At 48.1% G+C, this 21,660-nt stretch overlaps 1 protein-coding gene across 3 annotated transcripts in view; it reads left to right on the top strand.

Annotated features, from left to right (window-relative positions):
* The window catches only part of ralgps1 (Ral GEF with PH domain and SH3 binding motif 1), a 144,961-nt gene that overhangs the window by 105,457 nt on the left and 17,844 nt on the right, over positions 1-21,660 (top strand). For all 3 annotated transcript variants that reach the window (XM_088615142.1, XM_088615141.1, XM_088615140.1), the window contains 2 exons: positions 12,517-12,654; positions 14,700-14,793. In XM_088615142.1, coding sequence (XP_088471268.1) covers positions 12,517-12,654; positions 14,700-14,793 — 232 coding nt within the window. The remainder of the gene's footprint in view (positions 1-12,516; positions 12,655-14,699; positions 14,794-21,660) is intronic.

The following is a 21,660-nucleotide window of genomic DNA, read 5'->3' as shown; positions in this document are numbered from 1 at the left end:
ATGGACAGACTTGATTTTGTAAGCAAGGAAATTGACTCATCTGCCCGATCACTGCTCTCTTCTCATGGACAAGCTCAGCAGGAGAGCTGCTCACGTGTTGGCACACGCTCTCGGAGTTGGGACGCATTGTTCCTCTCAGCCTGCTGAATGCACCTGCAAGCAGCTAGAAATTAAATCCACACCAGATCCAGTGGAATCATTTTACTGTGACACCCCAGACTAGAAGGTGACAACTGTCACAAAACTGAACCTGTGTTTTTCCCACATTCGGACCCCAGCCCCAAGGGGAGTGTTTGTGAGTCTGAGTTTGTACATAAAATCTGTTGCATTGTTGTCTTGAAACTCATTGTCTTGAGTGACAATTCTGCTTTTAAAGTTATAGGGGTACAGCCCTGAACTCCTTGTTTACACTTAATGTGTCCCCATTGTGTGACTGGGCTCAAAGTTAAACTGAGTATATGAGAAAATATTTAAACAAAAAAGAGGAAAGTTTGAAATGTTTTCAGAATGACAGCCTAATAACTATATAGCAAATGACTTGTGTCTTGCAGATTAATATGTCGGTTAAAAAAAAAAGGTTGTGAAAAAATAACTTAAAACCTTGGTCGGTGGGTGTCTCTTCCCTGTCTGTGACTGCTGTACCTTAGACCTCACAGGTCTTCACCTCAGACGTGAAGATATAGAGGACTCTTCTGTTTGACTGACGATCAGGGAATTAGACACATTGACAGCCCCCTCATTGACTCAGGAGGGCCTCTGAACTCTGACCCTGGATGACCCCATCCCAGCGTCCAAGAGAAAAGTTCAGTCCTGCTGCTGGCTTGGTCAAAGGTCATAGGTCAGAACTGCTGGCCTTTCTTGACATGAGCCTCATATTTACGGTGAGAGCAGGCAGAAAGGCCTTTGTGCGCTGTCACTCATTCATCAAGTGCCACAATAGCTCTTTGGCAGGAGCAGAGCATCCTGTCTGTCCTGTCTCACAGACTGGCCAGGTTAGTTAAACTCTGACACCAGTTCCTGCCCCAGCATGGGGCTCTAGTCCGTTGTGGCTTGACCCCTGATGAGCAGTCAGCGCGAAGCACTTCCTTCGAAGATGTTTTGGGGAGGTGAACCTTCCTTTGGTTGTGCTCCTCCATCCTGGATATTTTCATACGCAGGGCAAGAACATGTATTTTTGATGCAGAAAAAATAAAAAATCCTTTCAACAAGCAGGAAAATATTTTGTTCCTTGTTGATTTCCGGACAGTAGCAATGCTTTCCACAGCCCTTTGTTGCGGTGAAACGAGGACACGCTTTCATTTTCACTAAGCGGAAGTGTTGCTGTGTCCGATTCGAGGGCGGGCCATGGGACAGGAAGCATTTGGGGTCCCCCGGGTCTGCACACAGAGCCACAAATTCACAGTCTGATCCCTGCTGGAGGACGGAGAGAATTATAGGATGGAAATGCAGCTACAGTCCATGGGCCCTGTGCAAGGAGACCACAGATTTGCATAAATCTACAATTATTGTTTTCCATGTTCTGCAAAACCAGTAATACCTTCCAGACTAACCTACGATCTCATTTATCCTGTATGGACTGCTGTGCCAGACTTCATTCTGGGATAAAACCAACTGAACCGCAGTGTGGGAATCGTGTTCCCTGCACCATATGAGCTAATGTGCTAAAAATTGAGAGTCTGTTTTCCAAACACTGCTGACTCTGACATTATTTCATCCGTTGTGGAGCAGAGAGATTTTGAGGAGCAGCTTCTCCTCTCTCTTCTCATCGACCGCATGGTATGTGGCGGCCCCGGGCCCAGAGAGCGCGCAGCTCTACTCCGGCAGTTGATCCCGGCTGTGGCGTTCGGGATGCAGAGAGAGACGCAGTGTCGGGAGAGCCCAGCCGGCTGGCTTTCCGGAAAGCTGGGCGCCGCTCAGCCCTGTCCAGACATAACCGCAGCTTCAGCTGAAGGTTTTGGCAAAAGCAGAAGTCACTTACCTGCACTAAACAAACTGAAGCATTTCCTTGAAGACCTCATTAGTATTTCTCACCATCTAACATCTAAATTGCTCAGTGCATGAAACCTCGCCATTCATGCGATGGACTGTTAAAAGCTTTTGGAAGGTTGTGTAATTCTTTTTTACCAGACTAGCATTTCTTTAGTAATGCAGCTGCTTTAAATTGTTTACAGTTCTCCCAGTGTGCATGGCCAAAACAACTTTTGCATGAGGCTCAGAGGATTAGTGTCTAGAATATGTCTTTCCTCCTTCAGTCTCAGGTTATTCCAGTACAGATGTTCATACAAAGCTTGATTACAGCTAATTTATCAAAGGCACTGATATCAAAGGTTTGAGCTACAAAACCTCATGTTCTTCATCGGCATTTCCTCTGCTGTAGGCATAGGGAGGACATGCTGATCAGCACAACGAAGCAACCATGTTGGTTTTTGGCCCGTAGCTGCCTTGCTAATTAGTGGATTTCCAGAGTTCCTGAAGTCTGCGGTGTCACGCAGTCGAGTTCAGTGTTAGATTAAACAAATTCCCCCTGGGAATGTTTAATGCGTTCCTCTGAACGCTGTGCCCTGGGAGAGCAATTGAGGTGCAGTTTTTGGTTCAGGGACCCTTGCTGGAGATCAGGTTGGCCAACTTGTTTGTTTCAGTGACTCATCTGCTGTCTGGGGGAATATGAGATTTTATACCAACAATAAGGTCCCGAGTAACATGGTCTTCGGTCCTGCCTGGCATCAGTGTCCTTTCACTGTAGAGCATTTGTGTGCTTGTAGACTGGAGTCCTGGTCCTTGGTCATTTGTGTTTTATGGTCATCTTCAATTAAAAGTTAAAGGTCACTCAGTGAAGGAAATTCAACCAGAAATCGGCAGATTTGAGAGCTGCAGTGACATCCAGAAGGCCCTGTAGTTTTGCAGGGCTTGGACCCTTGTCAGCAGGACGGCACCAGCAGACCAGATAGAGGCTCAGTATACCTGTACAGTATTGCAAATTCCAACAGACTGATCACTGTAAGAATTCTAGACCTGCTTTTTTTTCCAAAACATGAGTTTAGCGTGAGTTTCAAGGCCTGTAACATTTTATCGGGACTCAGAGGGTCACAAGGTGCGAACACGACAGAGGAGGGGGGAGGGCACACAAGGTCAAAGACGGAAGCCGAGGCTACTGAGGGTCGCCCATGCGTGCCCAGCACAGAGGTGCTTAATTGACAGAAGGGAACTGTGTCAGCTGGGATGGAAAATATTCCTTGTGTGAGCTCATTGTTTGGACTACGCAGGCTGAGTGCAGTAGCTGCTCCACACGTTTAGCACCACATGTGTCTTGGTTTAGGGACACGTTCTTTTTCAGCTCAACTGGGTAGATTGCTGTTGTTTTCTTTCCCTCAGTGTTCATAGTCAGTGTGTCTTTGCTCCTGCGTTGTTGGGCAGGGCTGTTAAAAAGACATCAGAGACACACTGTACTGCGCCAGGTCACAGCCAGACGGGTTTGTCTCTGCCTGTGCTTGTAGCAGGTATGTTCCCTGTGTATTTAACATAAATGCGGTCAGGTGGTGGATGGCCAATCATAAGAAGTAACAGAGGAGAACTTTAATTGAACACATTGTAGTGTAGTTAAAGCTCACTGGAAAGCTTGAGTTTAGATAGCTTGGCACGGGCTGAATATTTGGAACAATGGCCTGTCTGTTGATTTTTCAAATAAAAGTCTCCACTTAGACGTTTCCTTGCAGAAGCCAGTTCGTGTCTGAGCTCAGACTGCCTTCCAAGCAGTGTGTTCTGGACCTCCTGGTGATATTCCTCCAGTATGTGGTAACTGGATTAAATGCCCCCCAGTGAAGTCGAATTTTCCCTAATAGAGCTTAACTGTGGGTAAGAAATAATTTTCATTGCACCTGGGGTACGGTGAGGACAGGAAGGCACTGGCACATGGTCACTGCTTTAGAAGGATGTGCTTTTAGGACGGGAAGTAGCAGCCAATTCTTGACACCTGGATAAAACCACTCTTCCGTTTTGACAATGACGGTGATTCCACTGTGTCCACAGTCTAAAGTGATGGCTGATGAGGCTCTCAATTCAGTAACCTGCCAGCAAGATTTTATTCTGCTGTTCTTAAGTGATAAGTATAGTCCTCTCAAAAAATCCGGTGTTTCACCATGATGAAAAAATGAATTGGTACAAAAATATTTTGTGCTTCTGGAAAAGGAAGAACCCAATTATCCTGCCAGAAGATCTTCTGACTCTCTGTAAGATTCAGAGTGACTTGGGAAGGAGGGAACAGGGGTGTCATGTGACGATGAATCTGTTGGCACGGCCGCCAGCGCCGAGTGATTTAGAGTCACTTTTTTCAAACCTGACTTTCTTAACAGTCTCCCTCTGATGTTGAATTTTTTCCTAGAACCTTTTTTTTTTGCTTCACCACAAATGCAGAAAGTAAAAACAAAAAGTTACATAACAGCAGAAGTGCGTCTGATGTGCTGCGCTGTGCGAAGCCAGTGTTTAGTCTACCAGCCTGCTGAATGTCCAGCGTCTCCACTCCCTCTGTCCTGGCAGTGGCCTGCTCGAGTGTGGTCAGGACGCAAAGCCCTGCGGACAGAGATGTCTCTGACAGCCAGGTTCCAGTGGGGTGTTCCTCTGTTCCTGCTCCAGGGGAACACGGGGGACTTTCATTTGGAGAGCGCCCCCGGTCTTACACTGCTGTGGACACATTGAACAACCCAGGATAGGAGCGATAGTGTCCATTGACATTCCTGCCTGGCAATTTAAAGTTTGTGCATAAGACCATGATGTTTTCGGGAGTTCTGTGAAATCGATGTGAAAATCATTTGAAAAAGTGTCCTTATAGAGAGCTCAGTGAAATGGTGACCGTGGAAAGCAGTCCTCTTGTAAAAAGTCGAGGGAGTACATACAGAAAGAGGGCTAGCTTACTTAAATACAGTGGTTTAGCTGTTAATGTTGTCATCTGTGCTGATCCAGAAATGGCGTTATTTTTGTAGCAGAGGCTGTGGTTTAAAAGCCCCTCCTGGGAGCGAACTTGACCCAGACCTGAGTCACGTCTCACTGCCTGTTGTTGCTTCACAGGGAGCCTGCCGCTCTCTTGAGACAGCAGCGTGCGGGTTGCGAGCTGCAGAGTACGGTCTGGGCCCTCGTCCGCGCTCCGGGCTTTTGTCTGCTGACGACTGTTAGATTGAGATAAACTGTTTCCACCAAATCCAGTTTTCTGAAGTGTTTTGTTTTCTATGGAAGCTTTAGCTGTTATAGAAGACATTTCCAGTAATAATTTCCAGCTCCCGAAGCCGAGCAGGCCCTGGCAGCAGAGTGGGTGTCCGCCCAAGGAGAGCACGCTGGGGTTTAGTCGCTCTGCGTCTGCCTGGTCTAGAACCGCTGGTCGTGCGGTCTGGATCACAGTGAGCCAGTCCTCTGCTGATCAGCTCTGTCCCGAGCTGGCAGGGGAAGGAGAGCAGTTCTCCTTGTTCAGACGGGATGTGTATTGTCCGGAGTGAAAGACCACTGTTACACTTTTCCCTCGTAGGTAAAAATCCCCTTGTGGTGACGTTAGAAGTTTGATCCCATCTATCGGAGGCAGATGATGGAGAGCATGGAAGAAGGCGGCCTGGGGGAGGGGGTGTGATTTGGGAGTGACATGTTTACAGTCTGAAAAGGAAATTGGTAAAACATGGCCTCTGTGCTTCTGTTAGTGTTCGTTTGACCGAGTCCATCTGGCCCGTGTTAAGTTACAAGATTAATACAACTGTAGACGTCGATGCAATGATGGATATATGTTCAGCCTGTTTGCCTCCCAATAAGTAAGGGATGTTATTAAGCTCATTCTTCTCTAGTCAGGCAAACAGCTGTGAGCTCCAGCTCCCTTACACACCTCTCCTGTTCCAGAGGCCCAGCGCCACACCTGGCAGAGCCCTGCAGCTGGATGTCTGGCTAATTACATGGACCTGGGGCTCTGTGTTGCATATCCTGACGTCAAAATAAATGGCGTACTGATACACAAGTTAATTTTCTCCTGCGATTTCTAATTCATCACCTACAGTATGACCTACAGGGTTTTGTAGATAAACATGAAATTCCAGACGATCCTGAAAGTGCTCATGCGCTCTGGCGAAAGGTGCTGCGGAGCAGTGAGAATAAGAGGCTGTGCTCAGAGCCCGGAAGCTTGAGGGTGTTTAAAAATGTGTATGTATATATACCGTACATTCACTATTTGTTTTCTTTCATCAAGCCTGAAGAATTTGCTTATGGAAAGTGAGCTGAGAAACGTGGTTTTTATGTCCCTGGTTAGAAACCCATGCCGGAAGTGGCGCTCCCGCGGCTCAGGGCTAGAGTCCCGCAGGAGCCGCTGTGCCGCGTGGATATCGAGAGGGAAGGGTGACCCCGTCCTGCCCTGCGGGGGCACACAGACCCCAGCGCTGGGGGGGGCGGTGGCAGTGTGGCAGGCCCTGCTCCGATCGCCGTGTCGGCTCTGTAGATACGTGCGGCGCAGTGACAAGAAGCTGCAGGTCATTTGTGGATTTGGTTAACTTCGTTATGAGCTTAACGAGTTGCCAGTTATTTTAATAATAATAATAATAATAATAATAATAATTGCTTACACTTATATAGCACTTTTCTGGACACTCCACTCAAAGCGCTTTACAGGTAATGGGGACTCCCCTCCACCACCACCAGTGTGCAGCCCCACCTGGATGATGCTACGGCAGCCATAGTGCGCCAGAACGCTCCCCAGACATCAGATATCAGTGATTTTAAGAAAATCTTGGGAGGCTGGAAAGTGTGCGGTGCGGTGTGCCGTGGGGTAACAGGGCAGTAGTGACAGCGCCTCTGTGCTGAAGGCGTGGCGGGGCTGAGAAGGTGGGCGATCTGGGGGAAAGTGAAAGGAAGCAAAGGAAGATCACTGGACTGCACAAACACAGGGCCCATCGGCCGTGGGGGAAGCTCCTGAGAATAATCCTGTTGTTTTTCCTGTGGAAGAAGGTATAGAAGTCATATATGAAAGCAATTCTTATCAAGCCCGTTTTTGATGCTCCCAGTCCGATTGTGAATAAGGTGAGAGATTACGTGGCAGCGCAAGGTGAATGCAGGGTAGCAGGCAGGACAGGTCTGCTGGGCCACTTTCTTCCCAGCAAGTCCCTTGGAGGGGCATGAACTCTGTCTGCAGGCTTGAGCTGGAGTGTGTGACTTATTTCATCTAGCAGCCAGGTGGCCTCTCGTTTTTAACTGTTATTAGAATGTTGTGTTTATTGCTAAGAGTCGTGCAATCACTGAGAAGTGGTGTTGCGTGTGGGACTGAGTGGTTTTCAAAGGGCAGTTAATCCTGTCAAGCGTACGCAGGCTGAGGTCAAGCTAAATATATATTGCAAACTTCCAGAGAGGCTGCCTGTATATTTTTATGACTTCACCATGCTAGTTTAGATCTCTTCCATTCTGGTGTGGGCCTAGATTATAGCCCTTTGCAAAATGCACAAGCAGTCGGCTTTGATCACCTGCGTTAACCTGCCTCTTAGCTCAGCTGCAGCACGCAAGCTCCCCAAGTGATGACCACTGTCTTAGGTCTTGAATAATCAGGATGTTATTGACTTCGTGCCCACCTGAGTCGTAACAATATTTACCACGCCTCTCCCTGCTTGGTTGCACCTTGCTTTTGCCAGGATTCAGCTGGGCTTTACTGTGCTTTTACCTCACCATGATTTCAGTTTGCTTTAGTAAATGGGGCTCTGTTTCAACTGTGGTTCAGCTCTGAACATTTATCAGTGAGATCTAAGGGTATGAAACTAGCTGACAGTTTTTCAGCATAGTAGTTCAATAACGTCTATTCTGTACGTAAACCTGGAAAACTGACCGCAGGGCTGCATTTAAATACTGCTCGTATTTAAATACAAATTCTAGCTGTCTAGCAAGTGAGTGAAACTGTTTCCTGAGGCATGAAATCGAGCCTTGAAACTAAAACATAAAACTTTCCACAGCATTTTTCCACAGTCCTGGCTGCTGCTGCTGGGAGATGGTTGGGCTTCTTTCAGCAGCAGCCTTATTCTTCAGGAGTCGTTCGCTCCCGGGGCTGAACGCCTCCCTGTGGGCATGCCGCACGGGCCGCCAGCGCAGACGGCAGAAGAGCGCGGGTACTGTGGAGGCGGGCTGTCCGCAGCGCGGTGTGCGGGAGCCGAGTGAGCCCTGGCGGCCGAAGCACAGATGCGAACTCCAGCCTCAGATCTGCTCCTTTCAGGGTGAAGGTGCGAGAGCCTGTTGTCCGAGGGTGGGCAGTGCCCGCGAGCGGAGACGCGCAGGCCCGGCTGTCTGGAGAGTTTGAGCGCTGTGGCCAATATCAGGCGTCTCCTGCTCAGATTGTGGTTTATGGGCTTCTCTGCTGTCAAAGGACCCTGTAAGCTCCGGGTCCCATCAAGGATGAGCCTTATAAAGGCCATGTTTTGCGATACGGTCCATAAACTTTCACTTTTATAGGCCTGTGACCAAAGGGATGCGGGCTACAGCTGACATCGTTGTGGACTGATGGAGACATTGGAGGCACTAATGGAGGAAGTGCCTTCGGCTGCCTGCAGTCGGGTGTCTGGAGATCAGTTGCTCATCTTTGTTTTTTTTAGAAAAAAACAATGCAAATGACTGGGGAGATGTTGCTAATCCTGCTTCTCGCAGGACCAAAGCCGTGGATGATTCAGAGAGACCTAGTGGCAGGAGTGCAGTGCGTTCCGTTGACGCCAACAGTCTGGGTCTTGTTTATCCTGTGACATTTAAAAGGCAAGTTGGTGTGGTAGATAAGAGGTGTGGTGTAGTGAAAATGTTAAAAGGAGGCCTCCTTTCATTTGTTAGTTTAGTTTCTAACTTAAATCTAAAATTTATCCAGCTGAAAGGCCAACTGGCTGGGAAACCTGTTTCAGTCACACCACCACTTTGTGTAAAGAAGTGTGTGCTCCTTAAGATTGTGCTTCTTCCTGTTCTCAGTCCAGGTGTAGGCATTAACGTGGACTCCTATACTTGAGAATAAACCTTTTTATTAATCAATATAAAGCAGCGGTTAGCACTGCTGCCTCACAGCACTAGAGCCCTCGGTTCAATTCCTGATCCGAGGTGCTGTCTGCACCCAAGTCTGTATGTTCTCCCTGTGTTCCCATGGGTTTCCTCCAGGTGCTCCGGTTTCCTCCCACAGTCCATAGACATGCTGGGAGGTTAATTGTCTTCTGGGAAAGTTGGTCCTGATGTCTGTGTGCCCTCTGATGAACTGTCGGCCTGTCCAGTTGTTAGAAAATGGATAGATGGAGTAATAAACAGTTTCTGTACTGTCATTACCCTCCCCCATACTGTAACTGTGGGCAGGGATTTCGGACAACCCTTTCTGCCTGGCAGAGAGAGGCAGCTGAAGTCTCACAGGATCCAGAGGAGAGAGGAAACCTGCGCAAGAGTTTAAAAAAACATCCTGTGTTTCTGCTGGAGAATATTTCCCTTGGCTCCATCCAGGTGTGATGCCCGAGTCTCGTTGCCCAGACGAGGCCCGCAATGCGATCCGCAGGCTGCGCTGTGATCTGGGGGGGTCTTTCTCGAGACGCTGCAGAGTTCGGGCCGGTTCCTTTGGGGGAGCCAGCCGCACGGTTCTGGGGAACCCGTCCCACTTCCAGGAGCTTCAGGCTTGAGAGCGCCTTGATTTATGGCTCCTGCAGGCTCCCGACAGCCTATTTATTATGCCTTCACGGACAGTTACGTACAATGTGTAAAACATAATGCCAGCCAGCCAGTCTCACCAAGTGTTTACTTAAGCTGTCCTCACATTCCTTTGCTGACATTTCTCATACGTTTTGTACTACATTTACTCTAATTTTGCCGAGGTCTAATCTGAAAAGAGATGTATTTTCCGATCTCGCACGCACTGAAGTTAATACGTGAAATGCATTCAGTGCTTTTGCTTGAAAGCTCCGCGTACAGTATATGCAGTAGCCCTGCACTTAGCTTCACGAACAGGCCTGATGGCCGCATCAATTACAGACACAAGACTTCCAGCAAAGACCAGATAAGAGAGTCCTTTCCTTTGAGAAGGGTCTAATAAACAACAAAGTCAAATACTTCAGTAGACCTCATTCTGAATGTTTTTTCCCTGTGTAAATATTCCGGTGCATTAATAAATATGTATTGTAAGTAATCAAGAGCTGAGGGCCACTTGTGTAGCTTGCCAGACGGAGCCAGGCGGCTCTTTCTGACGGGAAGCGGTTTTTGACCCGTTTAGAATGGCTCTGCGGTCTCGGGTTCACATGAGAGGTGGACGCGAGTCACGAGCCTGCAGCCGGAGTGAGAGATGGGATCTCGTCAGCGCTCACGGTGGTCCCGATGTGCAGTGAGGGCTCTGGTGGCCCACTGGGCTTGCAGCATGCGGAGGAGAGCACGTACTGGTCGTCCCCTGTGCGTTCTGGGCTCGTCCGGGCCTGCAGCACAGGGACGCAGGGTGGGCACGTCCTGATCCCAGCACAGGGTTTGAGGGGGAGGTGTGGGGGGGAGCTGTCATTATCGAGATGAGTTACGTTTAGTTGGCGGCAAGCAATTTCGAAAAGGAAAATCCTGTGTGGTTCAAATGTCGAGTCCAAAGCGTGTCCTGTTCCTTGTGAGCCTCTGTCCTGTGTGTGGAGGGAGAGGGGTACAGCGGCGTGTCCAACACTGCTGTCATAGCCCTTGGCTCAATGAAGATCTCAGATGTGTTTCCTTCTCTGTTTTACCCATTTTCTCTTTATTACTCTCCCTTTGCTTTGTGTCGTGTGCAGTTGACTCATTCGTCATTTTTCTGTAGGGTTCTTGTGAACGTTCCTGTGGGGATCTCTAAGTGGCCACAGCTGATGTCTGAAAATGCCTTCCGCGGGCCTGTTCAGTCTGCTGATCCTGATTTTACCATCCACAGTGGTTGCGTTATTCCCGGGCAGTCTGAGAGTGTCGCTTCACATTCTCCTCATTCAATTCCAGGAAATTTCTGCTTGGAAGCCCATAACATTATTGCTAAATCCCAGTCTAAGTCCCAGACCATGTACTCTATTTGCACAAGGACACATTCTTCTGGGTAGCAAAAATTAGAAATCTAGACTATATCTCTCTGACATAGTGAAGACTTGTCTTCTGTTTATTTTTGCCCATTGTTTATATATAAATGTTTTCCATATTTTGGTGGAGAACGGCTTTGTGCATTCCTGAGCAGCTGTTCAGGATTTTTTCAATGTGTCTTTTTGTTCTTTAATACTCTTTGAGACAATGCAGGCTTCTTGGAAACCAAGCTCGTTTCTGTCCACGTATGGAGCTGAGCTGCTGCACGCCGAGTACATTTGTGATTAGAGCCCAGTGACGTCCTGGCTTGTCAGTTGATACGTCCTCCATGAGTTTCCAGCCTGGGGTTTTGTGCTTTTTTACATCACGGAAATCTGAAATGGTATTAGTTCTGACAGAAGCTGCAGATACGTGACGCTAATCGAAATGGGTTGTTTGACCTTTACATTACATACACTGTTATATACACTCGTGTTTAAACAGGTTGGAATGACTTTGGATACATATGGTACATATTGGCTTTACATAAATGAGACACAGATGCTGTGACATTCTGACACCATTGCGCTAAAGTTGACTTTATTTTTTTAACTGGGGGAGAAGGTGAATGCTAGTTTTATAAAATAATTTGGCAATACATTCAGAGATTACCCATAACCGCAGCAGGCTTCATGGAGTGCTATTGAGATCATACTAAAATTATAAGGTTACGTCATGATGTTACTTTTCTGAATGGAGACGAGGCTCTTTGCAAGTCTGCCTTTAGAAACAGCCATGTGTCCTCTGCAGTAAATTTGTTTTTTCGCCGCCGGCCCAGATTTTTTCTGTGGGATCCCCTCCTGTCCTGCGTGCCAGTCTGTAGCCACATGCTCTTGCGCATGAGGTCATCAGCCCTGGTCTGTGGGAAGCAGCTCTTTCCTGGCAGAGACGCTGCACCAGGGAGAGTGTGGGAAGAGGGGCAGTCAAGGACAGACACAGCCCGACAATGCCACATTTGAGTCGTTTGATTTACTTTTATCATAGTGTCACAAATATGGCACCTGGGAGCACACAAGGGTTCGGTTGTGCTCTTCTTGTTGCAGAGGCATGGGGGAAGTTATGAAGACCCGTATGTTCTGGGGTCGTTTTGGGTAGCTGTCTCGGTTCTGACAGGGATCATCTTTAGTGCTTGAGCTGCTGCCTCCACGACGTTGAGCTCAGCTGGTAAAGGCCAGGCGTCTCTATTCATTCATTTCTGACTGCCTGTGACTTTCTAGTTAAGAAAAACAGTCAGTTAATAATGCAGTTCCAGGTTTAATTTCTTGTGAATGCTGTTATTTGGTGTATTACTGAACCTCTCTGTCCGTCAGCAGTCTGTATTTTTTTGCTCTTAAGCTGCAAGTTTTTTCTCTTGTCAGTTTGATGCTGCATTTTCATGGTGAATTCTTGCACGTATGTGATGTAGCGGAATAATGTATAGGCAGGTATTTCAGTTTTGTTTTCCTTCTCTCCCTGTAGGGATCTACCTGCTGGACATGATTTATATCGACTCTGCCTACCCGGCCTCCGACAGCATCATGGAGACGGAGCAGAGGACCAACCAGATGAACAACTTACTCCGGGTCATCTCTGACCTGCAGGTGTCCTGCAGCTACGGTAGGTGTCCAGCCTCCTCCACGGTGTCCGCCGGGCAGCACGCTTGGAGAAGCCAGCTTCTGGGCGCCATGAGTCACCAGGAGCTCTCGGTGGGGGGGGAGGGGGCAGGCTGAGCTTCTGTGTATCTTTGTGTCAGGGGTCACGGGGTGACTTTCTCTAAATCACCTCTGTCTCCTTACCTGGAAGTGGCCTCCTGCTTGTGTCAATAAGTCCTGCTGAGAGGATGGGATGCTTGGGTACGGCTTCCTGTAAAAACAGTTAACAATTCCACACTGTGTCCCACTCCAGTGTAGCCCCTGAGTTTCCCCTGAGCACATCTTGCGTTGCTTGACCCTGCGCCTCGTGCCTGGTGTGAGAGCCAGCCCTGTCTGCTCTCGGTTCATTGCATGGAGACTCTGGAGAGAAATGTCAAGGCTGATTGCTGGGGAGAAGAGATTTGAAGAGCTCTGAAGTGCTCCAAAGAGGTTTCAGAAATGCTTAAAAGTTTGCCGAGATGAGTTTCCATAAAATTCTCCGAATGATGTAAAGTTTATTAGAAGTATGTGCTTCCTGCGATTACTGTGTGTAACGTAATACACAAATGAATCCCAGAGTTTCTGGCGGCGTTGCAGAAATTTCAGTGTAGTTTGTATGAGTTGGCAATGTTTAGAGTAATCCGTCACTGCCAGTGCGAGCAGGCCAAAACAATTCCTCCCCTCTGCCAGGATTGTTTTTCAGGGTCCTTCCGAGGGTAGATTCCTTGAAGAAAGCAGGATAGTGGGCTCTACCGTGGCATTGGGCCCCCAGAATGGGAGGGCAGAGTCCGGAGAGCTGTCAGGGAGGCTCCTGCCTACCCTGACCGGGATTTCAGACAGCAGGATCAAAGGATCAAAAGATTTGAATGTTCCATGGCTGTCAGAGATGGGCTGGATCTCATTCCTTCCCATATCATGAAACATCAGGAATGTTGTTTTCATATGATCATCAGTGGGAAGATGTTTTTGTTTTTCCCATTTTGCCAGAATCTGGCAAAACAATATAATTAATAAAGCCATGTGTGTGCAAGTCCTCAGAGTCCACATTCCAGATATATCATCCTAAATCTCTTAGATTCTCTTTATAAGAGACACGGAGAGATTCAAATGACAGGCAAAATACATAGCATTCATGCACAAATAGAGTGACCATGATTTGCTTAAACTGAAAGACGCGATGCCTGTTTTTTTTGTTTTTGTGAGGAGGATTCTCTTCACAGCTGTGCTCTTTCTGCTCTTTGGCCTTTCAGTGGAGTGGATGCAGTCTTTTCCCTCTCATAACATTTTCAGACACAAGACCTCGCTAGTTTTTTTTTTTTTTTTTTTCGGAAATATGGAAAATGTTCAAACCTGGGCTGGGGCATACATGCAGAAAAAGAGATATGCGATTGCTTATTTTATTTCTGTGTTGCCAAGGTGTCGTTTTTCCCCTGCTGTAGCACTGATGCAGAGAACCTAGTATTTTCTCTGGATCAGATGATGGGCTTCCAGCCCTGGTCCCAGGGCACCCGTCTTGTGGTTCTTGTTCTGGTAGAGCTCTTAACCATGCTGGTTGATTTCAGTTTCTTTCTGAGGCATTTCTTTAAAATTGTTCTGTGGTCTGGAAATGCTGAGATGTGTTAATAGGTGCTTAATGAGGGGGGAATGCTTAATGAATCTGGACCTCAGGTGTCTTGCCTGAAATGTGACAACTGCAGTGGAAATCAGCCGGTGTGTGGAGACCCAGGGACCAGCACTCTGGGCTGTTGTTTTCAGCCCTTTTCTTATTGAGACCCATTTCATTCTGGGTGCCATTTGAAAAACAGGGTCCTAATTATTATCCTTCTCAGCCAGTTCTGAGCGCCGCCCAGTTCAGTTTTACAGCAGTACTGAGTACCCTGTCCTAGTCTGACAGGTCGTGGGAGAGCCCTCCTGGAGCAGAATACCCACTGGGAACATTGCAGACCTCTCCTCTTCCTCTGTTACCACTAGCATGACTGAACACTCTGTCTGAGTCTGAGTCAGTGACTTTTCTCCCTTTAATCCCCACAGATCACTTAGTGACGCTTCCACATGTGCAGAAGTACTTGATGTCGGTGAGATACATCGAGGAGCTTCAGAAGTTTGTGGAGGATGATAACTACAAGTAAGTCTCCATGTCTCCCGATGAACACACCTTCCTGGCACTATCATGCAGTATATCATAGCAGTGGACAGGGCTCAGAGTCCGGGGACTCAGCGCTTTCACAGAGAGCTGCTCGTTTTCCACTTTAATGACTTTTCAGTGCTGTGCTTCTTAGATGCTGCTGAAAGATTCAATTACCAGTTGAAATACTATACAGCTATACTGCATCAATTTGACCTTACATAAACAGAGTAGTAAATGAGTGTGGTATTTATTATAGTGTTCCTTTATTATAACGTTCGTTTAACATTAAAGAGTGCTGAGCAAAGCCTGCCCCTCCCCTGCCGCGCTGACGTGGCCAGACCCTGGTACTGTTCCCCTCAGGGTCTCCTTTCCACTCGAGGTCTGTCCGCACTCCTCGCAAACCCAAAATGCCAAAAGTGCTTTCCTGCCCCTGGGGTTCAAAGCACTCAAAACAAACATGACTGGGCTGTCCGGCTTGCACAGAAACGCCAGTTAAACAGCGACAGTTGTGCGGTCTTCATCCCAGACCACAGGCAGTGATTCATTAATACGTGTCCAATACCACCTGCCGCAGCCAGAGTCACTTGTTATCATGACAGGAAGTCATGAGGCCTGAATGCCTATCGAGCACAAAAAGCAAGAATGTGTCTCTATGACATCACATCCTCCTAACAACACCCTGGGGTCACAGGGGTCATCGCACAGGAAGTGGCCTGTGGACTGTGGTGTGCTGTGGTGAAACCAGTGTCGTCATGCCATGGGAGAGCAGCGGGAGGTGCGAGTAGAAATGACACAGATGGGAAACCCGCGCCGGAGCGAAATCCTGGGAAAGGTGCGACGCAGTGGGAGGGTTTTCGGAGTGAGCAGCCCCACGCTCCTTCCCTGAGGCAGATCTACGGTCGCCTGGCTCAGGCACGGCTGTGCTGAAGCCAGGCGGTGGGAGTTCAAGGCTGTTTCATGGAAGCCTGTTCCCGTTTTTTTTTTTTGTATAATTAAGTCAACAAATGAAGTGGGAGAAAAAAGAGCTAACTGACGAGCAGCAAATCACTCTTCCATTTCGGGATTTGTCAGCATAAACGTGCGCAGTGATGGTTTGTGAACAAACAGAAATCAGTGCAGTCACTCCCTGGAGGACTCCTCCGTCCAGCAATAACAACCATTGCTGAGCGAGCGAGCGGCTCTCCCTGCCTCACACAGCATCTGTCTGTGAAGGAGGAGTGGGGCTCTGAGCACTGGAGAGTGTGCAGGATCGCTCAAGACCCTGGGACACCCAGGACCACATTCAGCAGGGGCTGGGCGTTCCCTGGTACCCGCGCCAACATGATGATTTTATCCTAAAAGACAAAACCGCCATCTACATGCCGTGCTGACCGATGGGTCTGTAACACACGGACATTCCCAATGACCACTTCCGTGACTGTGAGTGCGCTGCTCAGTGGTGGTGGTGTGCTTCGCCTCTAGAAGCATTGAGGTGCCACACCGGGGTGACACAGCTATTCAGCACCAGCTGCCCCACTGCAGATCAGGGGCAGAGGCAAGGAACTGGTGCACCAGCTGAATTGATGGGGAGCGTCTGGGAGGCCTCACAGTGGAATTTAGCCACCCTTGAACAGCCCACAGAGAGTTTTCTGACTTTTTTTTTTAGACATGACATAAATAATAGCCTTTTAATAGATCCATCCCACTGCTACTCACAGCTGTAAAAAATAAAAGCAGTGTAACATTTCTGCCTGGGTCTGTAGTTTTCAGAAACACATCATTTTGGTCAGTGTTTTAAAAAGCTGGAAACGCACAGTGACTCCTGCTTGCATCTCTTTTTTTTTTTTTTGATCACACCATGTTTCCATGACATTGTTTTAAACCACTGAAAACCACTTTCATGTCCACTTTAAAGCTCGCTTTGAAGGAGAGGAACACACTTCCTTTGTGAAGCAGTTTGACCCACTCCCAAGTTTTACCTGCTGCCCTCTATTCAAGCTTGCGAAAGGTACTGGGTGATTAGAAGCTTGTTGCCTGCCTCACTCCTGGTATTTCTACTCTTATCAGGACAGTTGGTATTAAGAGTCTGCATCTGGTAAAAACATGGAGTATATTATTCTGCGGCACACTGTGCTGGTCTGTTTCTGTGTAGTGCTTTGGAACAGCTCACTCATTTTATAACAGTATGTGCTGTTAGATGAGCCTGCCTGTGTCTCTATAGCTCAGTCTGTCTGCAGAACCTCAGTGCTTTAGGGCTGAAAGTCAATAAACATTGAAGAGAGGCCTGAAGACTACATGTATATACAGTACTTATTGTACTTCAGATCATACTTCATGATACTCCAAGCTGACACTTCATATCAGTTTGTTCAAAGTGAATAGATTAGGGAAGATGTGTGTGCAGTGTCTCTTTAAAGCGCAGCTCCTGGAGCTCTTCACAGACCCGGGGATGGACTTGGCGTTCTGATCTTTGCTCCCAGGCTGCAGGGATGCACTTCAGGCACCACCGTGGTCAGATTGTAACGGAAATCCTTCTGCAGCTCCGTCACACTGAGCCGTGGGCCTGATGGACAAGGACGGTGCGTGAATCCCAGCGAGCGGCGAGCGCGATAACCGACGCAGCAGGTCTTGACAAGTTAACCCATCAGCCCCTGCAGTTTCCCTGCAGAGCTTGACATGCGGAAAGGGAAGCCGCGCTTGAGTTTGCTCAGGTGACAGAGTGTGGTCAGCCCCTCGCCGCACGTGCGGGGTTGCTGCAGTTCGCCGTCGGCGGCTGCCCGACCCCGTGTCTCGGCACGGCCCGGCCACTGCGGCGCCAAGTCCGCTCTTCCACAGTGGCACAGCTCGCCTCGCGCGGAGAGCGATTCGTCAGGTCCGACCGGAACAGAATGTTTGTTCTGGTCCGGTGCTGAAGAGGGTGTCGCGTCTCTCTCTCTCTCTCGGCGTGTTCTGTCCAGTAAACCAGACAGATGAGCTTGTCTGGCACGTCCCCTCGCTCCCCCTCGTCGGCTCAGCGTGTTTTTTTCCATGGGTCTGTTATCAGTCTGTGAGCTGAGGTGGAGGTCAGCCTGGAGCTGCTGCTTTGATGCCGTGTACAGGCCGCCGGGACGGGGCGGCGCGGGGCGGGGCAGTGTGCCAGTCTGGCTCTCGGCCCCCCCATCGTTCTTGGATCGCCGCCGCCTCTGGTTCTGGCGCTCTGGAGCATGAAGTCATTGCTCCTCCAGGTCTGTGGATTTGTCAGTGCATGTGTGGCTGCCAGCTGGCTGTGGTGATGTCGCAGCATGTAAGGTGTCTAATTTCTGCACTTTTAACCCAGATGAGGAGGATTTTCCAAGCACAACAGCATGACACTTGTTTGGAACAGGATTTCTGGGATTGAGCGCTCTTCTTTAAGCACAGATCATTTGTCCCATCTCACTCTTTTGGTTGTGAAGTTGTTCATTGATCTGGGAGTCCCATCTAGGTGCTTTTTGACAGATCCCCGGGGAATTCGTTTCAACCACATGATCCAGTCGTTTCTTCCTCACTCAAGAACCACTTTCTTAAGTGTTGCACAGTGTTCGTGTTAACATATACGATGTCAACTGAAAAGACAGGAACTACTCCAAGTTTGAGATTTTCTCTAAGTGTATTTATATGTGGAAAAAATCCATAAAACTGTTTGCTTTGTTCTCAGCTGTATGCTTACAGGAAAGAATGGTTTCCTGTGAGTGCCGATATAGATACATATAGGAAAATGTTGTTTCTTGACATGTGGCCTTGGCTTGTTTAATTGGATTCATTTTTCTGTGGTTAGGAATTAGGAAAATCTGGCTTACACTTGGAAATAGAAGATGTGGGGGAGACAGGGGAGCCAGCTGGGTTTCATGTAAGAGAGAGTTAGGGGGGTGGTCTCGTTTCTCCCCCAGCCCCCTCCTCCTCCTCGTGCGGAGCACCAGGCTGTGAATTCCCAGCGACAGGCGGCAAAGGGGGACCAAGCCAGCTGTGGGCTGCTGGTCTGCATCCAGATGTTTGCTCTGTTGATGCCTACACGCTCTTCGCTCTCTAACGAGTCTTGTCCGAGTCATGAGTCATTTTTTTTAATGAGAAGACAGGACTTTTCCCGGGGCAGGTATAAAGTTCCTCTCTCTCCGCCTTCCTCTCTTGCCCCCTCTAATCAGCTGTCGATCTGACACCACCGATTTCTGAATTCCGCACGTCGTTTCCATACACGATCCATTTCCATGTTCAGAGGATACAATACACGGGGAAAAATGTGATTTTCATCTAAAGTCCGGCCTCTGGTGCTCCCAAGTGGCTCCGCTGGGAAACGGCACTCCCTGGTCTGAGCCCGGTGAGCCTGGGATTCGCCCTGCGGCGGAGCTGCCTGGGGTTGAGAGGCCCTGATCGGCGCAGCAGTCAGCTGCTAGAGCACCTGTGAGCTCGCCGTGACGTCACGCGGTGGAGGAGGAGAGTCTCTGCGTGGCGACAGCGAGCCGAGCTGACCCCCGAGATTCTTCAGGAGGAAGAGCGTCACAAGATAAACCCATCTGACGCCACATCTCACTGCACGCTGGCTCTTCTGTGGTTGGATGCACGTGGTTTAATGGTGCTGGGGAAGACGATATGTAAAAACAGGCAGGTCACTTCAATTCAATGAAAGTTCCTTCAGTGTAAAATTCTGAAGCAGCAGTAAAATCTTCACACTCTGCAAAACCAACTATTTAACATTCATGCAATAGTCCACAGAAGGCCTGTTTTCATTGCACGGCATTTGGGTTGTTTTCTTTTTTTACTCATTTTTTCACAGTCATACTTTGAAGTTGTCCCACCTCCCCAAAAGGAAAAGTCTGTTCTGCCCTCACACCCAAAGTGCTGAGGAGGCAGTTATGTTGGCTCCTTTGCAAAAAAATTCTGAGATTCTCAGACCTTTGAACATGAAACGCAGAGTGAAGTTTTTGGAATTTAAATTGTCATTAATGTGGTTATAAAGGAGGCTTTTAAAAAGCTGTTATTCTGTGAGCATGCAAGTGGTAATTGGTATCTGCTGGAAGTTAAATTGGAAATGTTCACTTACGGAAAGCCATATTTAACATGGGAGGATGCAAGTGCTTTACAGTTCATGCTTGGTTATAAGCACTGTGTGGATTTAGAAAAGATCAGTCATTAGCGTTTGCCTCAAGCGCACAGTAAGAATTACACTGTGCATGGAGCCCAGCAGTGCCCGGGTCATGCCTCTGGGTACTGTGGAATACCCACGCTCTGTTTTCTACAGGAATGTTTGTGGAACCCAAACTCTGCTTCACTCTGACTTGCTGTAGCTTATCTTTTAACTTTTATAAGCACTGCAGTGCATTGGCCCTCTCTAAGCTCTCATATGTTAAGAAATAACCAGAACAGGGCACTGAAACACCGCTGATCATACTTATTACTGCAGGGAAAGACACTGAGACACCACTGATCATACTTATTACTGCAGAGACAGGCACTGAGACAGACTTGTTACTACAGAAAACGCTTTCACTGGCCTGATGCTCCCTGCCTCTCTCTCAGCAGTCAAGATGAGAAACATAATTGTAGCGTAAAACATTTAAAACCATTTACTCTTCAGATAAAGGGTACAGATCTGCTGCCTGCAGGCTCTTTATTTCAGCATCAGGTTGTGTCTGAGACCAGGCTGAACCAGGAGAAGTAAGAGCTGGCAGTCCTGAGTTCACTGGATGTCATTTCATGTCTTACAGGTTACTGTCTGCGCATCTCTTGATTTTGTTTAGTATTCTAGACACTTCAAGGTTTGACAACTCAGAACAAATACTTTGCCAAGAAACTTATTCTTTTTTTTTGGTAAAATGTCAAATGTGGGGGAAAACTGCATTCTAATTAACACTTTTAAGCCAATCCATTAATTCCAGCAGACCAGCACCAGTGAAACACTGCAGTGCTTCTGTGCTTTTCTTTACTCTGCTCATAAAAGTACACAGTACCGCTGAAATTAAATTTAGACTTAAAACATCCCAGCAGAAGTGTAAATGGTTTTAGAGGCCTTGACAGGCGCAATGCACAGCCACAATTTGCATGGGAAGAGTGTTCAAAGATGTGAGAGCTGTGGTTTGAGATGCAAGGCAAAGTCATCATTTCTGCAGCTGGTCTGCGCTTGTAAACAGCATTGCGCATTTGTATGTTGTTTCCAATGAAATGACATTGTTCTTTAAAGCAAAACCTTCCGAAACGGCAGGCATCCAATATCAATTTCCTGCGGAAGCGCAAAAGCAGACTGGGAGCTGGCATTCCGAGCGCGGGGTCTGGACGCGTCGTTCGCAGGCATCAAGGACCGCAGTTAAGACGTGAGCTGGCACAGGGCTGTCAGGCGTGACTCAGGCCGTGCAGCGCACGCACATGGATTCACAGGGGGGTGCCAGCATGCATGTGCACGCTTGTTATCGTGTGTTATCAAGCTTTCCATAATACCAGGTGGCTGGTATCAGTTCCATCATGCCCACGCACAGAAGACAGAAAGCGTTTTCTTGCAACGCTTGGCCTCAAGTGTTGGCCTCACTCTGTGTAGGAGCTCCAGTGTGGAGTGCACAAAGCCGTCTATTACAGAAGATAATAAAGAATTGGCAAATGCCCTGATGAGGGATTTGAATTATTTATTTTTTTTGTATTTCTTCCTTGTCACATTATCTCCGTGGGAGTTTTAAAGACACTTAATGTTCTTCCAGTCACACAATGCTTTCCTTGCATTTTCTTCTTTTGCTTCTTAAAGAAGAGGACCCAAGTGATTCTGGGAGTTAAAACATGGTACTCCGCGCGCACACAACTGAACACACAATGAACGAATGCGGAGAGAACACACACCAGCCCAACAGAGGCAGAATACAGACTGGACTTGAAGGACTGGGTTTC

Source organism: Lepisosteus platostomus, chromosome 21 (assembly GCF_059453375.1).
Source record: "Lepisosteus platostomus isolate fLepPlt1 chromosome 21, fLepPlt1.hap1, whole genome shotgun sequence".
Lineage (NCBI taxonomy): Eukaryota > Metazoa > Chordata > Actinopteri > Semionotiformes > Lepisosteidae > Lepisosteus > Lepisosteus platostomus.
The sequence above is the reverse complement of the archived record's forward strand: the minus strand, read 5'-3'. Positions and strand labels throughout refer to the sequence as shown.